General features: G+C 44.1%; 1 protein-coding gene across 3 annotated transcripts in view; it reads left to right on the top strand.

Moving 5' to 3' along the window:
• SUFU (SUFU negative regulator of hedgehog signaling) overlaps window positions 1-20420 on the top strand; it is an 89484-nt gene that overhangs the window by 51759 nt on the left and 17305 nt on the right. For 2 of the 3 annotated variants that reach the window (XM_057379792.1, XM_057379813.1), the window contains exons 7-10: window positions 1091-1247; window positions 2748-2859; window positions 13413-13547; window positions 15031-15169. In XM_057379792.1, the coding sequence (XP_057235775.1) occupies window positions 1091-1247; window positions 2748-2859; window positions 13413-13547; window positions 15031-15169 (543 nt within the window). The remainder of the gene's footprint in view (window positions 1-1090; window positions 1248-2747; window positions 2860-13412; window positions 13548-15030; window positions 15170-20420) is intronic. The other variant, XM_057379802.1, reaches the window with a different exon arrangement.

Below are 20420 nucleotides of genomic sequence, written 5' to 3'. Positions count from 1 at the left end.
CTGCGGTTTGAGGTGACCCAGATGTCTGCWGAGAGATGCAGATCTTGCTGGAGCCACTGAGCAGTACTAAAGGCCACACCTCTTCAGAAAAGGGGCAAGTGAGCCCAGCTGATTCTGTGCCAAGGAATAGGTGCCAGCGGTGAGAGCCCTTCCTCTGTGTAGCGCAGTTTGTTCAGCTCAACATTACCCCCTTGTGGGTCACAGGTGGAAATTCAGACTGATACCCGTGTCCTAGCAGGTGGAACTTCCTGTGGAAGTTCTGGCTGTAGCTTAGGGCAGTCTTGCTGGCAGCAGATGCACATATCCTTGAGAAAATGCCTGATGCCTGAGAGCATCAGCAGGTGCTTATGGTTGCTGTGTGATACCTGCCGAGACCCAAACGCTCGTTACGTGCTTGGAAAGTCCAGCTTGCAAGGGAGAGAGTTTGTTTATTTGCCAATAGAGAAAGCTGTACAAAAGCTTTGACATGGGAACAGACCTGTGTCTCCTTGCACGTCCAAACTTGCATGTTTGTCCTTTATGGGACACTTCAGCATATTGGAAAACAGGGATTGTCAGGGTGGTTTGTGAATGTAGAAGCCTTGTGAATGATGAGTCTCRCTGTGAGCTGTTTTCATTGTAGGCTTTTTGGTAAGRYTGGAAAAAGAGCTTTARTTATTCAGGGGTTTGTTATCATTGACATTTAATAGATCAATTGCCAAGCTGTGCTTTGTGTCTTAAATTCATCAATTTGATGTAAATCAGTGCTAACACGGAAGGAAGCAACCCTGAACACCAGGTCACTGATTTCCATCTTTCTCTCTGCCTGCTTTGTGCCTGCCAGGGCCACGTAGTGAAACAGTGGGGACAGGGTGGGATTTCAGACCAACCTGTAGTGGAAAAGGTTTGTTTAGTTCAGAGTGGCTCCCTGATTTGACTCAATGTGCAGTTGCTGTTTGCTGGCACAGCAAAGCATAGGGGCCAGAGAGTGGAAATTGTCCACAAAGGGGGATCTGCAGGAGCTGTTGAAAGTTGGGCTGCACTGTGGTGGGTTCCAACTCAGGCTTAAGCCATGCCCAAAAAAAGTCTTGGTGTTTTGGATCTTTTCAAGCAGGAGAGAGTTGACAAAGGGATTGAGACAGATGGCTCAAACCTGAGTGGAGTGAGTGCCAAATGTGCCTGGGATGACCTGAGCCGGCCCCCAGAGGATGATGAAGACAGCAGGAGCATTTGCATCGGGACCCAGCCTCGGCGGCTCTCTGGCAAAGGTAAGAGGTCCTGGGCCAAGTCACTGCCGTGGCCTTTCAGCTCCTGTTGTGGTGGTCTGGGCAGTGCACTGAGTCACACAGCATCTTCGAGTTCATGACAAACACCACAGCCTTGGGAGCCTCAGTGTGTCTTGGGAGCCACAYGGGTCTCGGTGGAGCCTCTCTGAGGAAGGCAGGAGAGAGAAAAAGAGATCCCGGTGTTGTTTTGTCCAAACGTTTCTTTCCATTTTTWGGCAAATTGTAATCTGAATCTGCAAAGTTAAACTGAGCACCTAGTGAAATGAGGACTGTAAACACCTGCAATGTGAAGCAATTGTATTTTCCCAGGCTGTGTTTCCTTATTAACATTGTCCCTTCTTGGGTGGCAAGTCAGACTGACATTGCACATTGCTGCAGCTGAACTCAAGAAATTCATGCAAATACAAAACTCTGGAAAGAAGAAATAAAAACCCATGGAGTTCCCCTTTGCAGTRAGACGCCATCTCAGGGTACAGATGTCATAGCCATTACACAGGCTTGAAATTATGCATATTASCTTTCAAATRGGTGAAGCAACATGAAGTTCAAGGGCTTGAGATTTCCTGGAATTAACAATGGTTTCCACAGGAATGGCATCTTACTTGTTCTTTAATCCATGGTAAAAATTATTTAAACACWTATAGAGTTTCTTCTGGCTTCTGTGCAAATATTTTGAACTGCACTGGATCTAAAAAGGCTGTTTTGCCTCAGTCTTGAAGCGAAAAGCCAAAGACAGATATGCATGGGGAAATTCGTACATCCTTCAGAAGATTTTGAAATAATTTGGGGTTTTTTTCTCTACCTAATTCTCACATTTCTCAAAAAAAGATGAGGAAACTTCTATGAAAGGCAGGAAAGCTTCTTATTGAAAGTATTTGGCCAGTAGACATTTCAGAAAAAGGCAGAAGTAAAAAGACTGCATCTGAACTGCATGATTTGCAGCTTATTTTCAGATGTGAGCTTGAGGCTAAAGGTTGCCCTGCATAAAAATCACTTCCTTTGTGAATCTTGTTGTAAATTAATCAACAGATCTCCAAAGCCAATTGCAAAAATCTTGGAAAACTTCATACATTTGTTTGGTAAAGGAATGAATTCCTGTTATGCCTAATGGGAAAAATGATTTCCAGTACAAAGGCTTGGAAGTGTCAGGAGGTTCTGTGAGAGTTACAGAACCAACAAACACCTCATTTATGAAAATTTACAAAACTACTCAGAATTACTTCATCAGGAGGACTCAGTAACAAAGATTCCAGCTCTCCTTGCCTGACATAACAATGAAGCCCAAACAAAGGGAATTCAAGCTAACTTTATAAAGTGAAATAGCTCCTAAGGAAATGCAGGAAGTAGAGTTAAGTGTTACCCCATAACATTTCTCCTTTTCTTTCTGAAGGGGTAGAGTTCAGATGAAACACACCTGATATCTTCTTGTGTCTGGGTTGTTTCTGGGGATTCTAAATCATGTTAAAATAATTCTCTTTGCAGATACAGAGCAAATCAGGGAGACTTTGCGGAGAGGGCTTGAGATTAACAGCAAACCTGTCCTACCTCCAATCAATGCACAAAGACAGAATGGGCTGAACCTCGACCGAGCACCGTGAGTTTCACCCTGCACATTCAGGTGGTGGCAGAGGGAGGCTAAAGAGCTCAGCACAGAAAACWAAGTTAAAGCTGGGTGGGAAAAAAGTTGGCAAGGGGACAGGAAAACTGGCAGTGAATACTTGCAAAGTGCAAGGATGAAGAAGAGTTGTTCAGGTTGGATTAATGGATTAGTACTCAGGAGGGCAGCTTTTTAGTAGGGTTTTGGTCAAACCTTGCTAATGCAGAGTGGCTCTGTTCTGTAAAACCTGTTGTTCATGGTCTACAGTGTTTGAATTCAGACTGGACTGATCCCTGTAAAAAGTACTGTGGTGAAAAGTGCTATGGCATCCAGAGCTAGGTGGCTCTGAGTGTAGGTGACTGCTGATATGTTTTCAAGCTCATAATTACAAACCTTTTGGTTAAAATGTTGASCTTTTTTTTCCTTTTTAAATGACTTTGATCTTGGCATGCTTAAACAGGCAGGYTCTGTCTGTAATTATATGCCAATAACACCCAGGTCTCTAATACCAGCAGTCTAACAGGTGATTTAAGTGGAGCTATGTGAGCCTGTAGATATCTCTTGTAACTATTGACTCCAGTGAATCTATTGGAAATTACCTGTGGTTTCAAGCCATCTGTAATATCTGCACTTCTGTCTTTCTGGGTTTCTCCCTTTCCCCTCTTAGACTTCAAGTGCTRGTTAAGTGTCTTCCCATCAATTTTAATGTTTTCATCTAAATGATACAGAAAGACATTCACCTTTGCTGCACTCTTTCATCTTGGTATTTCCTTTGGTTTCTTAGTCTCTGATGAACATCTGTGTCTTCTGCTTTCAAGAGTAAAGATCATGAAATCAGCACTTTCCTGTAGTGCCAGACAGGGACAATACCCTGCTCTGTTTTAATTCCTGTTTCATTCTTGATTCAAACATTCCATGAGAAAAATATTTCTTGTTGTTTTTCTTTCTTGCTCCATTTTGTGGGTGACTTTTGATTTGCCTAATATTTGAATGTTTGTGAGTTGTCTAATCCTTTGGGGGCAGTATGGTGTGTCAGTTGCTGATGCCTTTTACTAATATGTAATGTGATGTACAGGTTCTTATATAAAAAAAAGTTTCAAGGGACCTTATTATTGCTTTAGGAATCATCATACTTTTACCATATTATTATATGGAGTCAAATTCTGATCTGACTCAGATTTTGAGTAGTATTTCCCTGCCTGAAGGTTGATCACATTGGACCACTGGTTGGTCCTGCTGGCCCCAATGAAAAAAAATATGAAATTATACCATGTGATTTGCACAAATCACACCCAGCCTTGGAGGGCTCAAAAGTACTGGGCAGGATTTCTCACAGATGCTGGGCTCTTGCATGCATCTGCATGCCCAATGTAAGCTCTGAGTCCGCAGTAGCTGGGGGTGTCCAGAAACATTTTGGGTGCACGTCAGGTCAAGGAGGCAGCTGATGGGAAAGCCTTAATGCTGGGAGGCAGTTGTTGCTTAGATAAGACAGCTTTACGTTATTCAGGGTGAGATAAACAGAGATACGCTTGAGACGGAGTGGTGAAAGGTTAGCAGAGGTCTAAGATGARGCACACAAATATTTACCTGGGTTTTTAACTGTTCTGAGACAGAGGAAGGCAGGTCAAAATCAGAGCCTTATATCTGTGGCAGTGCTCTTTATTGCAAATGTCTCTTAATTGCAGCAGCTGCACACCCACCCTGCTTGAAGCCTGAGCAGTAGGAATGGYTGGTTCCCAGTGTTTGCCTCCTAGGAGGCCGATACATTTCCCTGAGGTCTGTGGTTACCACTGGGGAAACTGATCTGTAGCCTGTTTCTCCATGAGCACATCAGTTMAGAATGACAGCTATCAGCCGTGTTACTGTGGTGATACTATCGCAGGGATAGGGGACATCTCATCGTAAAACAGCARTGTGTCCTAATACTTTTTCCTCCATCTTACTGGCTGTTTTGAGAGCAGTTTGGGAAAGGTCTCTTTTCTCCTTGTGCAGTTGTTTCTCGTCTCCATGCAGCAAATGTGATGGGATTTGTTCAATGCATTGACCGTACCAAAAGGGGTGGTTTGTGCTGAAAAGCAGTGTTTACTCACAACCTCTGAGTAACCAGTACTTAACKCAGACCTGATGATTGCCCTCACTGTGGCTAAAACTGATCAGTCAACATATTTTCCAGAACAGTGTGATATAGATGAAGCAGAAGAGGAAAATCATGTTAATGTCTCTGCCTTCCTTGATACACTGTCTCAACATGTCTCATGCATTTGAGCAAAATTGCTCAATGTTCAGTAAGTACAAGAGYGCGATATAGAGACTCTCATCTCCAACTGCTGCACAAGAATGTCATTCAGGAGCTCAGCTTTTGCATGCAGTAATGTATCTACATCCATGGTCCCTCCAAGTACCTACAGGGGTAAAAGCTGAAACATGAAAGGCACAAACCCAGTGCAGGTATAACTGTTTCATAGGACTTCTGAGCACCTGAGATAAAGGACAATTCTGCACATAGATCTAGTCCTTCTGGTGCAAGCYTTGCTTGCATTGCTTGGGCCTGGTAAGGCTGGTACTTAGGTCTGTCCTTCACTGTAAATCTTATGTAATCAAAAGCAAGTCATTTAGCTATTGAGCTTCAGTTCTGAATCKATAAAATGGGACTAGTAACAATGTCATCTTCTTGAGGCACAAGGATAAATATGTTAATGATTACAAGGTGCTGGCTGATGGGAAGCAGGCTTGTGTGTAATCATATCCTGCACTGTACACACCAGATCATAAAATATCAAACCCATGGCTCTTTGCAAGGGTCCTGTAATAACTGGTGCCATAGAAGTTCTTTAGGAACTTGACACAAACGCCCTGTTGGGACATGGMAGATTGTTTCAAATCTGCTTTCCATAGGGAGCACTGCAGAACCCCAGGCTGTCAAATTTGCATCCAACTGATATTGGGATGTTAAAGTCCGATACAGACTCTAAAGGCTTTGTGTAGAAGAGGAATGTGCTGTTTATTTACCATGGATTTGCAACCACCAACTGCTTTCCTAGTAGCTTTCTTCCCTTTCTTTTATCCTAACCCTGCCACCCACACACAATAATCTAGCAAGGTTTAAAGCAGACAACCTGTTCTGCATTCAGCATCACAAATAATATCAGAAACACTCAAACTTTTGAATATTTAATTGTATAAAATGTAGAGGATCCAGATTCCATATAGATTTCCCAGTCTTTGTATAGTTACAGTTTTCAGTGCTTATGCAAAAGCCTCACATTGTTTAGTTGCAGATAGGGCTTGATTCAGTATTTTGGCTCCAGCAAAGCACATACTTACATGTTAAGCATGTATATTACCAGTTGTTCACAGTCCCAGAGTCCTAAAAAAAAGTTCCTTTGGGAAAAAGCTGGTTTCTGTCAAAACCCTGTTGGGCAGCTGTAGTACTTTGATTCATTAGTGTTATTACTGTAGACTGTGTAGCCCTTTTTCTCCTAAGGATATGAATAAAAGCACACTTAAAGCTTAAAACTGCATCGGACATCTGTTTCTCAAAATGACTGTTGGCTCAGTTCATAAGCAGCCATTAAATCAGTTCGTATGTATTAACAAAAGAACATGTAAATTAATCTTTGGAAACATGACTAATCATTTTGACTATAGGTATCTGAATACTCTCAATTACCACTTGGAAAAACATGAAGAGTATGAATACCAATGTGCTTTTCAGTGGCGCATTATTTGTTTTTTAGGATCCATCAGCTTAGTAGGTGCTGCTGAGACAGGCAGAAGGGCAAGGCTCCCAGTCTCCTGAATCGTGCAGATTGACTCTTGTTGGATGCAGAGAACTGTAACCCATAGGGGATGTTTAAATGTCAGACTAAACACTGCTGCTGTCAAGGCCTCGGTGGGCTGGAAGCTCCAGATGTCAAAGTTCAGTGRCACTTGTGGAGTCTTGCTTTGATCACTATTTAATTTCTTGATGCAATAATTTGTGGGGCTGAGTCTTTGGTTGTCTCTGGTAATTAGCTCTGTGCTCTCCTGTGCGGTAGGTGAGTCGTATCTCCGTGTTACACATTAGGACAGCAGAGTTAATTTGCCACCGTTGTACACTGAGAGCCAGCACTGGGATAGGGGAATTCTTGACCTTTTCCACCCCTCAAGGGTCCCCTTGATCATGCAGCATTGCTGAAATAGATGTTTTYCTGCCTCTTGGCTGACTCAGACTGTTCTACTGTGAGCTGAGGCATGGAGTAGAAACCTAGTGCTAGCACACTGCATTACTGCATGTGTTGAAGCTAAAATTATCTGTWATTGTTGCATTTCATTGTGCCAGAATTCAGGTACTGCCCACGCACACCCCAGTGTCTGAACATGAAGTTTGAGTGATAGAAAAGGGTCTCCCAAGGCTGTATTACTTTGATAAGGCTTTTCCATCGTGTCTGCTGTTTATTACTGCGCCCCTTCTCAAGAAAGATCAAGTAGTGTGGTTCAGCATGCCTGACTCTCATACTTCTSTCTGGGATTTCCCAGGTAGCTGTGCTTATGCTGGTCCCTTATGTATGSTGGTCATTTGTCCAGGGACCTACAGAGACCTCAAATCCCATCTGCATTCAATTTCTAGGCAGAAARACAGGTTGAGTCTAGGGAAACCTGAACATACGGTAGCCCTGTAGCCATGTGCTAATTCCATCCAGGCCTGAACAGTTTCCAGCTGTGCAGGGAAATGAAGGCAGGCTCCTGGCAAACAGAGTAGGGAACAACGCTCCGGCAGGTGGGGCTGGCAGGACTGTCCTGGCAGTGACCTGCTGGAGCACTGCACCCTGAGCATCACTGGGGTTGCCCTTCCCTCGTGGCAAGAGGGAGGAGTTGTGTCACTCCAGAATTCCTCTTGGGATAACCCCAGACTGTCACATGGCATGCCTGGTTTGGAGCACATGAGTAATAGTGGCACTGTTTCCAGGGCTGGAGTCCACTGCCCCTGTAGTTCCTCTGACTTGGTAAATAGGGCACGTGGACTTCTCCTGTCAGTGAGCAGCATTGGGTTAATGCACATTAACAAGCTCTATCTGAGCAGCATTTCTGAGGAAGCTCTGTCGGTAACACCAAAATGTAGGATTACTTGGARGCGAGTCCGAGCTTTGCTTCTCCTAGTTGGACTGGGTTTTCATTCTGCTTTACTTGGGCGGAGAGGAACTGTTGCCTTTGTAGCTGGTTTCCTGTCTTCAGTTCTTGGAGGCAAACTTTACATAAAGGGGAGCATTTCAGCATTCTCTGAAGCTGTCTGGTTCTGGCTAGGCTTTCTGATTCTGCAACCACTAAGCAGTAAGTTTCCAATCCAGTCCTGCTTATTTAGGCATGCTCTCTCATCGGGTCGCCATTCAGTGGTGTCCTGGTTGAGTCAGGAATGCTGAATGGGGGGAGGCAATATACTTTAGGGAGTGTCTCTCAGCATGAGGCTGAGTGCTGGGTGACAAGATTGCAAACTAGAAAAGTRAATGTCTGGAAAACCAGTGTCAGTAAAAGTCCAAAGCAGTCACCATGCTAATAATTTGCACTCCTGCATAGCTCTCCCCCATCTAAGAATCCAAAAGTGCTTTGCAAACATTGACTTAATCCTTGCAACATCCCTACGTGGAAAAACGTCTCAGTTTTACAGACAGGAACCTGAAGCATAAAGGAGTTGTTTGACTTCGCTCATGAGTCTACAGGGTGCCAATGGCACAGCCTAAATCTCTCAATTCCAGTTCAGCTGCAGGTCTTGGAACAGTCTGGCCCCTGCAAGCTCTGAGAGTAGTTATTATGCAGCTTTCCAAAGGGATATGTGAGTGGCAAGAAGATTGTTGCTACTGGCATTGTCCTAGCAGTCCTTCCATGCCAGGAAATGCACCCAGACATCGTCACCATCCTGTTTAACCAGGCTGAGGAGCACCCAGGTCTGAGCACTCGAGGTAGCCTTGTTTTGGTGTGACCACGGCAGGAGCTGTGTAATCTTGTCCTCCCCAGTTCTGCACTTGCCTCTGTGCTTTCCTGGCAGCTGCTGCTGTAACTCTGTGTGCTAAGGTGCTTAGGGCTCTTTCCCACAGCTGCTGGTTTGCCCTTCAGGGGAAACTGTGGGAACGAGACTGGAAGATTGTTGGCACTTAAATGATCTTTGACCATATCTTCATGAGAGAGTGAGGACGTTTGAAATAGCTACGGTTGGAAAGGGAAGAAGGGGGGGTGGGGGTGGAATGGGGCGGGGGCAGGAGGGGCAGAAAGGAAAAGTGGCCCGACCTTTCTCTCCCAGCTGTGTAAGCTTGCACTGATGGTTTGCATTTGCTAACTCACAGTACTGAATTTTATATGGAGGGAGCAAGGAGCAATGACAGAACTAACTTCAGGGAGACAGTGGGCACCCACTCCTGCAAAGAGCCCCTGCTATGGCCAGCTTCCAGCAGCATGTCCTTTGTGATTTCATACCTGGGAGGGTAGYTTGGAAATGCAGCAAAATTATTGCTCCAGATCAGCAACAGAGCTTGGAGAGGAACTGAGACTTCTTCCTTCCTTGACAGATCCATAAAGTGAAACACAAATGCAAGAATAAATAAACCTTTCTTAATCTGATCAACCTGGTTATTCTTGAGTCTCATAAARTAACTGCCACTGGTTGCTTGAGAAGGGGTTGCTATAAACATGACTTATAAGCAGGGGACATCCAAACTTTGTGCAACCCAGTGATTGCATTGGCGATTTTCCAGGATCCCCATGGGCTGCTGCTAATTGGCATCAAATTAAGCAGGTTGCAGCCACCATCATCTTTAATACAAAGAGAGGGCCCCCGGGAGGCTACGAGTTCCAGCGTGTGGCCTTCTCACATCAAGGAGCACAGCACACTGGGACATGGAGCTCCTCARGCTGTTTCCCCTTTTTGACAGATCTGGGGAAGCAGCAAGCCACATTGGACACCTTTGCAATGGCTTGACCACCCTCTCTTTCTCAGAAAAARAGAAAAAAAATCAAATATGGCTTTGGTTAAGTTCATGTTAATCAGCATTCATGAGGCTTAACAAAAAAACAACAAACATAATTTCCTCCCTCTCTCCTCCACCCAGAAGCAGACTACTGGTAGAAACCAAAGCTGGAAAAAATAGTTGAAAGTCAGCTAAAGTCACCTTGGTAACTGCAGCAATACACTTGCCCAGAACAGGAGACATCAAACCCAACTACAAACAGCTTTAAAGAAACAAAAAGAATGTAATCATCTAAAGAATTAATCTGACAACTGCCCACGTTTACACCTCCCACAAGCTCCCAATCAGAGGGAAATGCGCTTTAATCTCCTCCAACTCCCCTCCAGTTTCACAAAACACTAGATGTGCAGTCTTTAAACTGGGGCATTTCCGGCATGCTGCTTCCATTTAAATCTGCTGCTTTTCCTAATGCAGCAGCCCTGGCTTTTGCAGACTTGTTTTTTCTGGACACTGAGAARCATGAWTTTTTTTGTGGGGGTTGGACGAAGTATTAAATCTGGAATAGACAAAGTTTGCAACATTTTGCGTGATAGTCAGCTAGATCTTAGTCATAACAAGTAAAACTCCACTGACTTTTGCTGCTGATTTATTTGGTGATGGGGTGGAGGAAGCAAAGACTTACGGGTAACTGACAGTCGTAAAACTAGGGATGTTAGTGTTAGAAAGCAAACGTTTTCTACTTTTTTTTTCTGAGTCTGAAAACTACAAGCTGTGGATGTCAATGTGTGTTAGGACATGAGCTTTTTAAATAACAACCTAGAGGTCCTGCTGACCCTTCATCTGGGCTATCACCCTTTTGAAGGGTCAGCACAAGGATTTCCAATCCCAAAGAGAATTTTAATGAGTCTTTCTGAGTCCCCATGTCATGTGACATTTTTCCAAATCTGAAAGTGATGGCACTGTGGCCTSCTGATGTGATACATGCAGTCCACAAAACACAATTCTTGTTTAGAAAGGTCTAGCTTAGACAGAAGGTTATTTGGTTTCTGCTCTTGCAGTTTCACCCTTAATTTTAAATACCTGAAATTGTGTGAGATCCTCTGAAGGGAAACAAGAGACACAGAGTATGAGTATTTTGGAAAAATTATGTCAAAAGGATTAGTCCTTTCGTGTCATTCAAAGTATTAACTACCATTTTGCTTCACCTTTTTGACAGAAGGGCTGGTTACTTATTAATGTGAAGTCATAATTATTGACAGCCCTAAAGTCATGACAGTTCCGTTTGATGGTTATACATTAGTCAACATCTTCTCTTGAGCATGTAATGACAAACAGCATTTGCTGGTTTTAATAAGACTCAGAAAGCTTTGCCCCTTGCCTCCAGAATACTGTCGTCATTCCTATTATTGCATTAACAACCGGAGGCTGTTTCCCCTCCGGACTGCAGCCCCATTGTGCTCGCAGCTGTACTGGCTAGTATGGTGGAAACCTAAAAACCCATCTTCCATCTTGGAGGGATTTGTAGCCCAGGGGTATGGGGAGCTGTCCTGCATCTCTGTGTCCTGCTGAAGCACAAATCTACACCATGGATTRCCTGGGAGGCTGTTCTGGGATGTCCCCATGCCCAGCACATTTAGACAGATGAGCAGGCCACAGTCTCTTGTCTGTAGCAGTAACATTTCTGTAAAATTCCTGATCCACTCCACTGTGCATCAACTCTGGAACTGCATTTAGGAGTGCAAGTTTATGGCTTGCTTGAAAATCATGCRTTGCTAATGGCTGACCCTTTTGGTAGGGGCTGATAAATGAATGATTGGAAGCTGTAGACCACAGGCTGACTTTCCCACAGCTCACTGTGTATATAAGATCTGATAAGGAAGTTGAGACAAAGCTTAGCTTAAGGTCAACTGATCATTAATCAACTGTAACTGCACTTCTCAGGTAATCAGCCTGAAAAATGCTGGCCTGCTCCACTCTTTGAAGACCCCACCTAGAAAGAGCTGTAAAATGTTTGCTGAAGTAGATTAAACACAACTTTAAGTGCCACACATAGACTACAAAGCATGTTGTGTCTTTGCTTCAGGGTTAACCCACTAAACTGACACTCTGCTGACTGTCAGTCCATCAGCCCACCCTGTACAWAAGCTGTGTCCTGACCTACCATGTCCCTGCTGGATCCTTTATTAACTTTGCGTGTTGCTAAAGCAGAAAATGGGACATGTTTTACTGTTTTTATCTTGCAAGGAGCTGAACTGCACTGATACATTTTTTTTTCTTGTCTCTGACCTGGCCATTTAGTGTATTTGCATGTTGGACCATGAGATATCAGAGTTTAGCTATTTCAGAGTGGGCAGCTCAGCAGCATGAGTGTAGGGCTTACCTGGGACTAGATAACCTGGAGGAAGCAGCARGCTGATCTGCACTGGAATTCACACTGAACTGCACTACTTATGTCTGTGGTTGACAGGAATAGTTTTAGGACAGCACTCAAAGGTAAAATCAAGTGTAAGTGTCATCTATATTGGCTCATGAGGGTGAAGCTGAGTCTTTATAATCATTTCCAKATGTACATTAAAGACAGTTCAACTGGGATGGAGGAAAGATCCAGTCTTTTTTTTAACAATGTTCTCAAATGGAGCCACAGTTCGATAGCCTTGTTTGGCTTTTGGTCCATGTGGCACAATGGAGGCACATTGCAATGAGGAATGTCAGTGCCCTCCTGCTTTCCCTGWCCCTCTCCTCTGGTGATTCTGTACTGTAGAAATTATCTTAACAAAGTCTTAGCTCTATTAAGTTCATGTGGAATGCCAGGTGACAAAAATATAAATCAYTTATCAGACACTTCACATCAGTCCGTGTCATCCATAAAAGTCATAACCCACCCTGTCTTTTATTCTTTGCTCCAGACTGTCAAGTACGGGATCATGCTGATGCTCTTTGAACATGTAAAGTGTTTATGGTCAAGTATTTTGAGATAGATTGTTTTATTATCTAGAGGATTTGGTCTGGCAAAGTTCCTAATCATGTAGCAACATAACCTTGTTGTAGCTTCAGAATATGCTGGTCTTGCAGAATGAATGAATAAGAAAGCAAAGCTGCCATTGTCTTAAAGCAGCCCGACTTACAAGGGAAAAGAATCTGTGGATCTCCTACTTGTCACATGGAGAGTCTGTCTTGTGGCTGTTGCACTCGATGCTGGTGGAAGCAGGAGATTCTCAAAGCCTTTTAGTTGAACTGTGCAAAAAAAGGCACAAAGGACTGGACAACTCTTTTCTGCAGAATTTGAAAAACAAACACAGGAGAGAGGACCTGGTCATTCTTCCAAACCATTTTATAGTGTTTGGAGTTTTGGAGACATTCAGTTCTTTCCAGAATTTTTTTTTTAATATTGGGAAGGGATGCACCATGTGTAGACATCAATTCAGATCCTAGGTTGTCAAATCAAGGTGAAGAGCTGCTTGCTGGGACTCACAGTCTGAAAAAGGCTGTGTCTGCAGGAGTGATGAAAACTCAGATGTGTCTTCATAATAATTTTTTCCTATGTCCTTCAAGATTTGCAGTCAAAATAGCACACAGTRCGGGGATCCTGAATATGTGCATTTTTTCTCTTAGAAGCCGTAAGGACAGTTTGGAAAGCGAGAGCTCAGCAGCCATCATTCCTCACGAGCTGATCCGCACGAGACAGCTGGAGAGCGTGCACCTGAAATTTAACCAGGAGTCCGGAGCGCTCATCCCCCTCTGTCTGAGGTGAGCAAAGCCATCCTTCTCCCCAGCCTGTGCTAATGTGCTGCTTTTGCCTTGTGGCATTGTTTCACCRTACAGACATGCATGCAATGGGTCTGTAAAGGCCAGAGCTTAGATATTTTGCCAAAACACATTAGAAACAGATGATTCTTTGCATGATTCTGTGATCATCATGCTAAGATTGTTTCTAATTCTTTTTACATCCTCCGGTGCCTTTTGAGTGCTGAAGCAGGACATGGTTAGTACAGGAGGTTTTTTTATTAGTCTAATGCTAGCAGCTCTGTAGTAAAGAAGGGATGTCTTAACATACTCTGTCAAAGAAATCCCCTAAGTTATTCATTCTGACTTAGGGACTCGGGTAAGTGGTTGTGCAAAACCTGTTTCCAGTCAGTTTATGCATGCAAGTGTGGGTGTTAGACAAATTATCTCACTTACATGACTGAAGGAGCAACACATCGTGTGCATACTCTACACATTGTCTTTTGAAGGTTCAGGCTGTGCATATCACTGCCTTCTAGTTTTCCACAATTTCAGTCAACATTATTTTTAAAAATACCTGTGCAAATGTTCTAGTCCTTAAGATAAAGATGCACTGCTGGATCAAGACAAATTATTGTAGGTGACTGAGTTACTTYAGCATAATGAGTTACATGTTGGTAGTATCAGAGTTATCAGCAGCAGGTGCACACTTGCCTGTGCCTGTTGAGAAACCAATGGGAAAGCTAATGCAAACATATTTTATTTTACATCACAAATGAACAGTCTGTCTCGATGAGTTACCTCAGCTCATCTGACCAGCAGTAACTCATCAAGCAACTGTGACTCTGGTAGGCACTAAATATGTTACCTGAAATTTTCCCTCTTGCATGTTAGAAACCATACACGTGTGTCACAGATGCTCTGAGCCAAAATACCAGAGCCATGATTTTCCCTTGCACTGAATGAAAAAAGGGAAGTGATACCATAGATAATCACATATGTGTATTTTCTCCACATTTGCTTAAGTAATATAGGTGACATTTGTCAAGCACCAGTGCAGTTGATTGCTAGGTATTGTCACAGTAGGTAAGTCTGGCCCCAGCAAGGAGCTTTCTTGGAAATTCATCTTCACATTCCCACATAATGTAGAGTTTGGATTCTCTTCTGTAGTTTCCATCTTACTGGAAAACTGGCAGTCCCCTGCCTTTACACACATCAGCACCCCATCATGGGGGTAGGCRTGAAGTGGGATTTAGTTGTATTCTAGCTCTGTAGATGTATTCTAGCTCTGAGATTAAGGGGGGAGATGAAGGGTAGCTCCCTGCCTCAGAAGGAAGCTTATGACCTGCWTTTTGGAGCAAATCATTCTTATATTCCTGAAAAATTAATATTTGCTGYCTTCAAAGTAGTTTCCCATGCTGATGGCAGAAACAATAGTGATGTATTTCCATTGTGTTGAATGCTGTGCACACCCTTGCAGCTCATGCTCGTGTGTTTAATTCCCCAGGGGAAGGCTCTTACATGGACGGCACTTTACCTATAAAAGTATCACAGGAGATACAGCGATCACGTTTGTATCAACGGGAGTAGAAGGAGCCTTTGCTACAGAGGAGCACCCCTATGCAGCACATGGACCTTGGTTACAAGTGAGAAAGCCTGCTTCCTGTTCTTCCCCTTTTCTCCTTTACTGCAACCTAAAAATTAYCTTGCTAAGGGCTTATGTTGTTTAAAAGTGTAACAAACCTGTATTTTCCACTGTAATATCTCTCATAGCTCTTGCACAATATTTGCAGTAATTATGGCCTCAAAAAGTGGGGGTGAAATGTTGCTATTTATATTAGAACTAAAATTGACAATTGACTGGAAAATCAGAAATCATTTGACAATACACGAGTGTCCATTTCCTGAAGTCAGTGAACRCTTTACAGGCTGTATTTATTCTTGATTTCTTCCAGAAAGGAATTTGGGGAGGCAGAGTGGAATGACCTAAACAAGAATGGAGCCAGGGCAGAATAGCTAGGAAGCTGTGGGATTGTGATCCTGCAGAGCCAACATCTCAGTTTGACATCATCCCTAAGGGGAGAGTAGCACAGAGAGCAAGACCTTTCCGTTTTAGCTCTTTTCTATTGATTCTTTGACAAAAGCTCATGKTAGCTTGAAGCACCCACACATTTTTTGCACCCACGTGTTTTTGATGTCACGGATTTTCCCTGGAAAATCCCAGTCCGCTTGTAGTTGAGGGTGAGCCCTAGAGCAGTGATGCACTAATGATCTGACAGTGTAGCACTATTCTACCCTTGAACTTCTTGATTATAAGCATATTGTAAAGAAAAAAAAGCTTGAGGGAATGTGTTTATGCAGAAAAGCCCATTTCTGAGGGACTATGTGTGCAGTATATCTCTGCCTTCACTGTAACTGTGCATTCCTGCCTCCCCTTCTATTTTGAAGACAGGGTTGTTTCAGCATTGCAGTGTTGTAGTTATCCTTCCAATGACTTGTTTTCAAGGCATTCTGCAGCCCGCATTTGTATGTCTGGAGGACATCATACCTTGGAATCTCTATGACTTGTAAAGGAGCTGATCTCGGCCAGAACCATCTCGTGTGTAGGGATTTTCAAAGAGCCTGCATGCTTTGATTGTTCTGACTGGAAAGCGCAATGCTCCTGTAATGATTAAYAGCAAAGAGTCAGGTTTAAGGGTGGGTCATTTGCTGTTGGTTCCTGTGCTTGCCAACACATGATACACAGGATCTTGTGACTGTGTTAACTCCAAACATGAGTGTTTGTTTGCATTTACATCACATCTTGAAATATATTGATGTGTAGAGTAGTCAGGTAACCTCTACACAGTGAAGAATGGCAATAATTATGTCACCATTCAGACATGTTAACCSTTATGAACCTGGCTGTTTTCTTGCCCTGTTACTTTAGTGCTGAAAAATGTGTAAGATTTTTGAAGTAGGTGGGATGGAAAGGTGAAGAATTGCTGGCTCAGATGGTAGGGAGAAGCAAGTTCCCTTGACTGTATCCTACACAAGRTCAATGTATTGGATCTTCTTGTCTGACATAAGCAGCTCTGCTGCTGGCCCCTGCCCTGTCCTGTGTTGAGTCCAAAGGAGGACAGGCTGGAGGGGGGAGGAAGGGAAGCTAAAAGCAGCTTGGGACAACAGGAGTAGCATCCGGTTGTGAGATACGTGTGGGAGTGTCTGAGACTCTTGGCTTAGTATGCAGTTGAAGGCTTGATCCGTGCTCAGCCGTCCCTTGTGGTGTTGGGAGYAGGGGAGGGGGAGGTTCATGTGGCTTTGCTTCAGAAGCGAAAGAAGTTGTGGTGCATAAAACTTCCAAGGAGGCGAGCTGTGTTTGGTTTAGTCCCTTGCAGCCTGGGCTGGCTGAGTTGGCAAGCCCTGCTAAGCTYTCACAGCAAGGCCCAGAGAGGATTTTCCTCCTCCCTCGCTTGGGACCCCAGGCACATTAAGGAGCTCCAAGGAGAATTGGTGGCTGAAAACACATCACTGCAGTGCAGGGGCATGTTGCAAAGACAAGTAAATGGAGGAACTGTGGAGGAGAGAAGACATGGCGGGCTTTTCCTCCTGTGCACTTTTTCCCTATTTTAGGGTAGAAATAAGAGCCTGAAAAATCCTGGCCTCAAATCTGCAGCAGCCAGAGACTGACTTCTCTTGAGCCTGAGATYTGGTGCAGTGAGAGCCCAAACCTGCAGACTAAACACAGTACCTCCTGTTTACATGTCGTGGGCTGGAGTGGAGCATGTCCAAGGTGGGACAGGCTGGAGAGCTGCTGTCTCTCACCCCCGCTGCCCGGGCTGAGCAATGAGCTGAGAGTCRCTGGGCTCTGGTGGAGGGGTAGCAGATGACAGGAGTTTGGCAGGTCCCAGCGCCATTCCTACCAGACAGGTGTCCATATCACCACCGCAGCTGGTACTCAGCGGGAACCGTTTTAGCAGGCTCAGCAAAAAAGCAAGGAGTCATTAGACCACAGAGATTGTACGCCCCATTTCTATCAGCAGTCTTTCCAGGTCACGTTTGAGGCATGTTAGCAGGGGAAGCCTGTCCTGCTGCTGCCCATGCTCTGGGGATGATTAGATTATTTCATTCTCCAGAGCTGTCAAATTGGCACCTTTCCCAAGTACTTGGACTTTTTTTTTTTTCATTTAAGTAACATTTAATTAGTTCTAAGAAGCTAAATTCCATTAAAGGTCTAAGCATGTTAGGCTGGTTTATTTCTGAACTCCTTCCACTGTGTCATGTATTGTTGAATAGGGAAATTGCTTTAACTCAGAAATGTACACACATATTCAGTAAGTCCTCCTTGTTAACACTAGACTCCTGTTTATATGCTAGTTACTGTGGCAAAGTCTCTGATGTGTAACACTTGAATTAACATTACACATGATCAAAGGCTTCCGCAGTTCTTTCTTCCACTCCCCCTTCCTCCAGTGCTGTGACTGCAGAGCCCCCAAATTGCCTCCTAAGCACCTCTCCTCTGCTTTCCAAGGGGTAGATTTTCCAGGTGCACGGGGAAAGGCTGTGCAGGAGATGTCTGGCCCCATGTTGGAGGGTTAAGGATGCTGATCATGCARACAGACTCCAACATAAACTGCTCCACAGTGACATTCGTATTTGTGGTGGAGCATCCGAGGTTCTTGGTCCCAATGTCTGAGCTATGCCAAGTGTACAATTCATCACAGACTAACCTTGTTTGTTTCTAAAACATTCCCAAAGCAAGGTGAGGTTGTGCGTGTGTTCTCTCTCCCTCCCTTACTTTTGTTCCGACAGATGATAGAGACGCTCTGTTGAAATGTGTTACTGATCAAGCCTGTCCCAATAAAGTTGCCTGAGCCTTTAATACATATTAATATTATCCTGGGGTAGTTTGTGTCAAAGCCTGTCAGCATGCATCATCCTTTGGGAATTACCATCATTAAGTCTCCAGTGATGGGAGTTAGGACATGCTTCTACAAAGCTCCTCTGCTTTTATGTGGAGCTCTCTGCCCGTCTAGCACAAAGCAGACTGTTCTCCCCTCCTGCCTTGCTCACCTGGACGGCTTACTCTCCCCAGAGGGGAGAAGGAGGTTTGTCTAACTCTACCTTTAGATAATTTCTGCTCCTGCTGCTTTAGGCAGTCATTGTTCTAGGCAAGAGGATGACACTCAAGTCTTTGATCATGTGCAACGTGCATGTTACACATCAGATACTGCTGCAGACTCTGACACACAAGCCAATACAGTGCAGCAAAAACAAACCTACAGTCAGAGTCCTCGTTAACTGTAAAATCTAGCACACAGAATGTAAGAAATTTTTCTGCACTTTAGCCTTGTCCGTGTTACACATATGTATTTCAATACAATATCTAATTGAAGACTCATACATATTTTTAACAGACCATGCCTGCCTCATTCACTGCACAGAGATGCTGTGTGTTTGGGGSATGGATCAGGAGTGTGGTGTAAAGTAGACTCTTGCCTATAGGACTTCCACTTTATTTATTTGTTAAAATTGGAAAGTGTGTYATGAATGAGACTAGTAATTGCAGGAAAATCACAATAGTCTTACAGTGAAGCCTGTTAAATGCAGCCCTGGAGAAATGCATCTTGTTCCTGCCTCTACTACTCTTTTCTTTCTCAGTGCAATTGTAGAGTCTTAAGCTAAAATGTTCTCACCTGGCAGGTAAGTTTGTTTTCCTCATTTGCTGGATGCCCAGCTCAAGACCTGAGGTCTGATCTGGGCTCCCAGCAGGGCAGGACGAGCTCCTTTGTGGATACCCCTGTGCTCCACAGGCTAAGTGGACTGGAAAACAGGGACCTTCAAGTTTGAGATGGGCACTCACAAGAAGTAGACATTCAAATTCGTTTTTYTCTTCATTCATTTTCCTATGTCTGTTCAGAAAAACCTTCTTCCAGTCATCCTSTGAAGAATGTAATGAATTCAGTGCTTGCCAGGCATTCCAGCTCCACAGATGAACACCAGAAACAATTTCAAGAGATTAAAATTTGTTCTTGCAGGTCAGAAGAGAGAAAGGATTTCTTTGGGGGAGGGATTCAGCCTGGGAGCCATGGTCAAAGACCCACGTTCAGCTTCCTGATCCTTTTCTCTGTGACTTTATTAAGTCTCTACTTCCTTGAGCCTCCATCCCCCATCTGCTGCATGGAGGGAAGCACTTCCCTGCCTCATAGAAAAGTGWGGCCAGGCATGTCAGAGAGTGGTGGACAGGAAGATTAGGTTACTTCCAGTGTTATCCATGCYGGCATGGATATTGTTGGATGGAGCATACTAAATAAAGGGGAAGATAGAAGAGAATGGGGAAGCAAGTTGAATGATGATGAAAAGAAATGATGACTAATGCTGCATATTAGTGAGCTGGGCCATCCTGAGGACTGAGCAGGGCAGAGATCTTGCTGGAGAAAAACTGCAGGTGCTCCTGGGATTACAGATTTTTTTCATGAGGCAGGCATGTGCTGGGTCCAAATTAGCATGGCATAGTCTCTGTGCAGCAATTTCCAAAGTTCTGTATGCCCAATGTCACTGGTCTCTGACTGCAGAGGGTTTTTTTTCCCAGGTAATTTTCTTGGTTTTGGGACTAATCCTATTAGGCAGGTGGAGGCTATGGATCATTGGCACTTGGCACCCCYTGATTCTCAGCACGAGGTGAGGGTCTCTGTGTAAACTAAAGAGCTCACAGCAGTGGTGGGGCATTATCCTCTGGCACCAGGCACTGCTGGGGGGGGTGCTTCTTTTCTCACCTCCGATGCCAGTAGGTTCCCAATGTCCATCTGACAGCATGTGAGGGTTAAGACTGTGGAAATGGGGTTCCCCAGTCTCCTTGCCCTTTGTTACCCCCAGCTTTGGCATCTGATCTGCCCATCATACTGTTTTTCTCTGTCT

The sequence above is a fragment of the Malurus melanocephalus genome, unplaced genomic scaffold (assembly GCF_030028575.1).
Source record: "Malurus melanocephalus ecotype Western Australia unplaced genomic scaffold, MMel_1.1 scaffold_12, whole genome shotgun sequence".
NCBI lineage: Eukaryota > Metazoa > Chordata > Aves > Passeriformes > Maluridae > Malurus > Malurus melanocephalus.
This window is presented reverse-complemented; position numbering and strand designations above follow the sequence as displayed.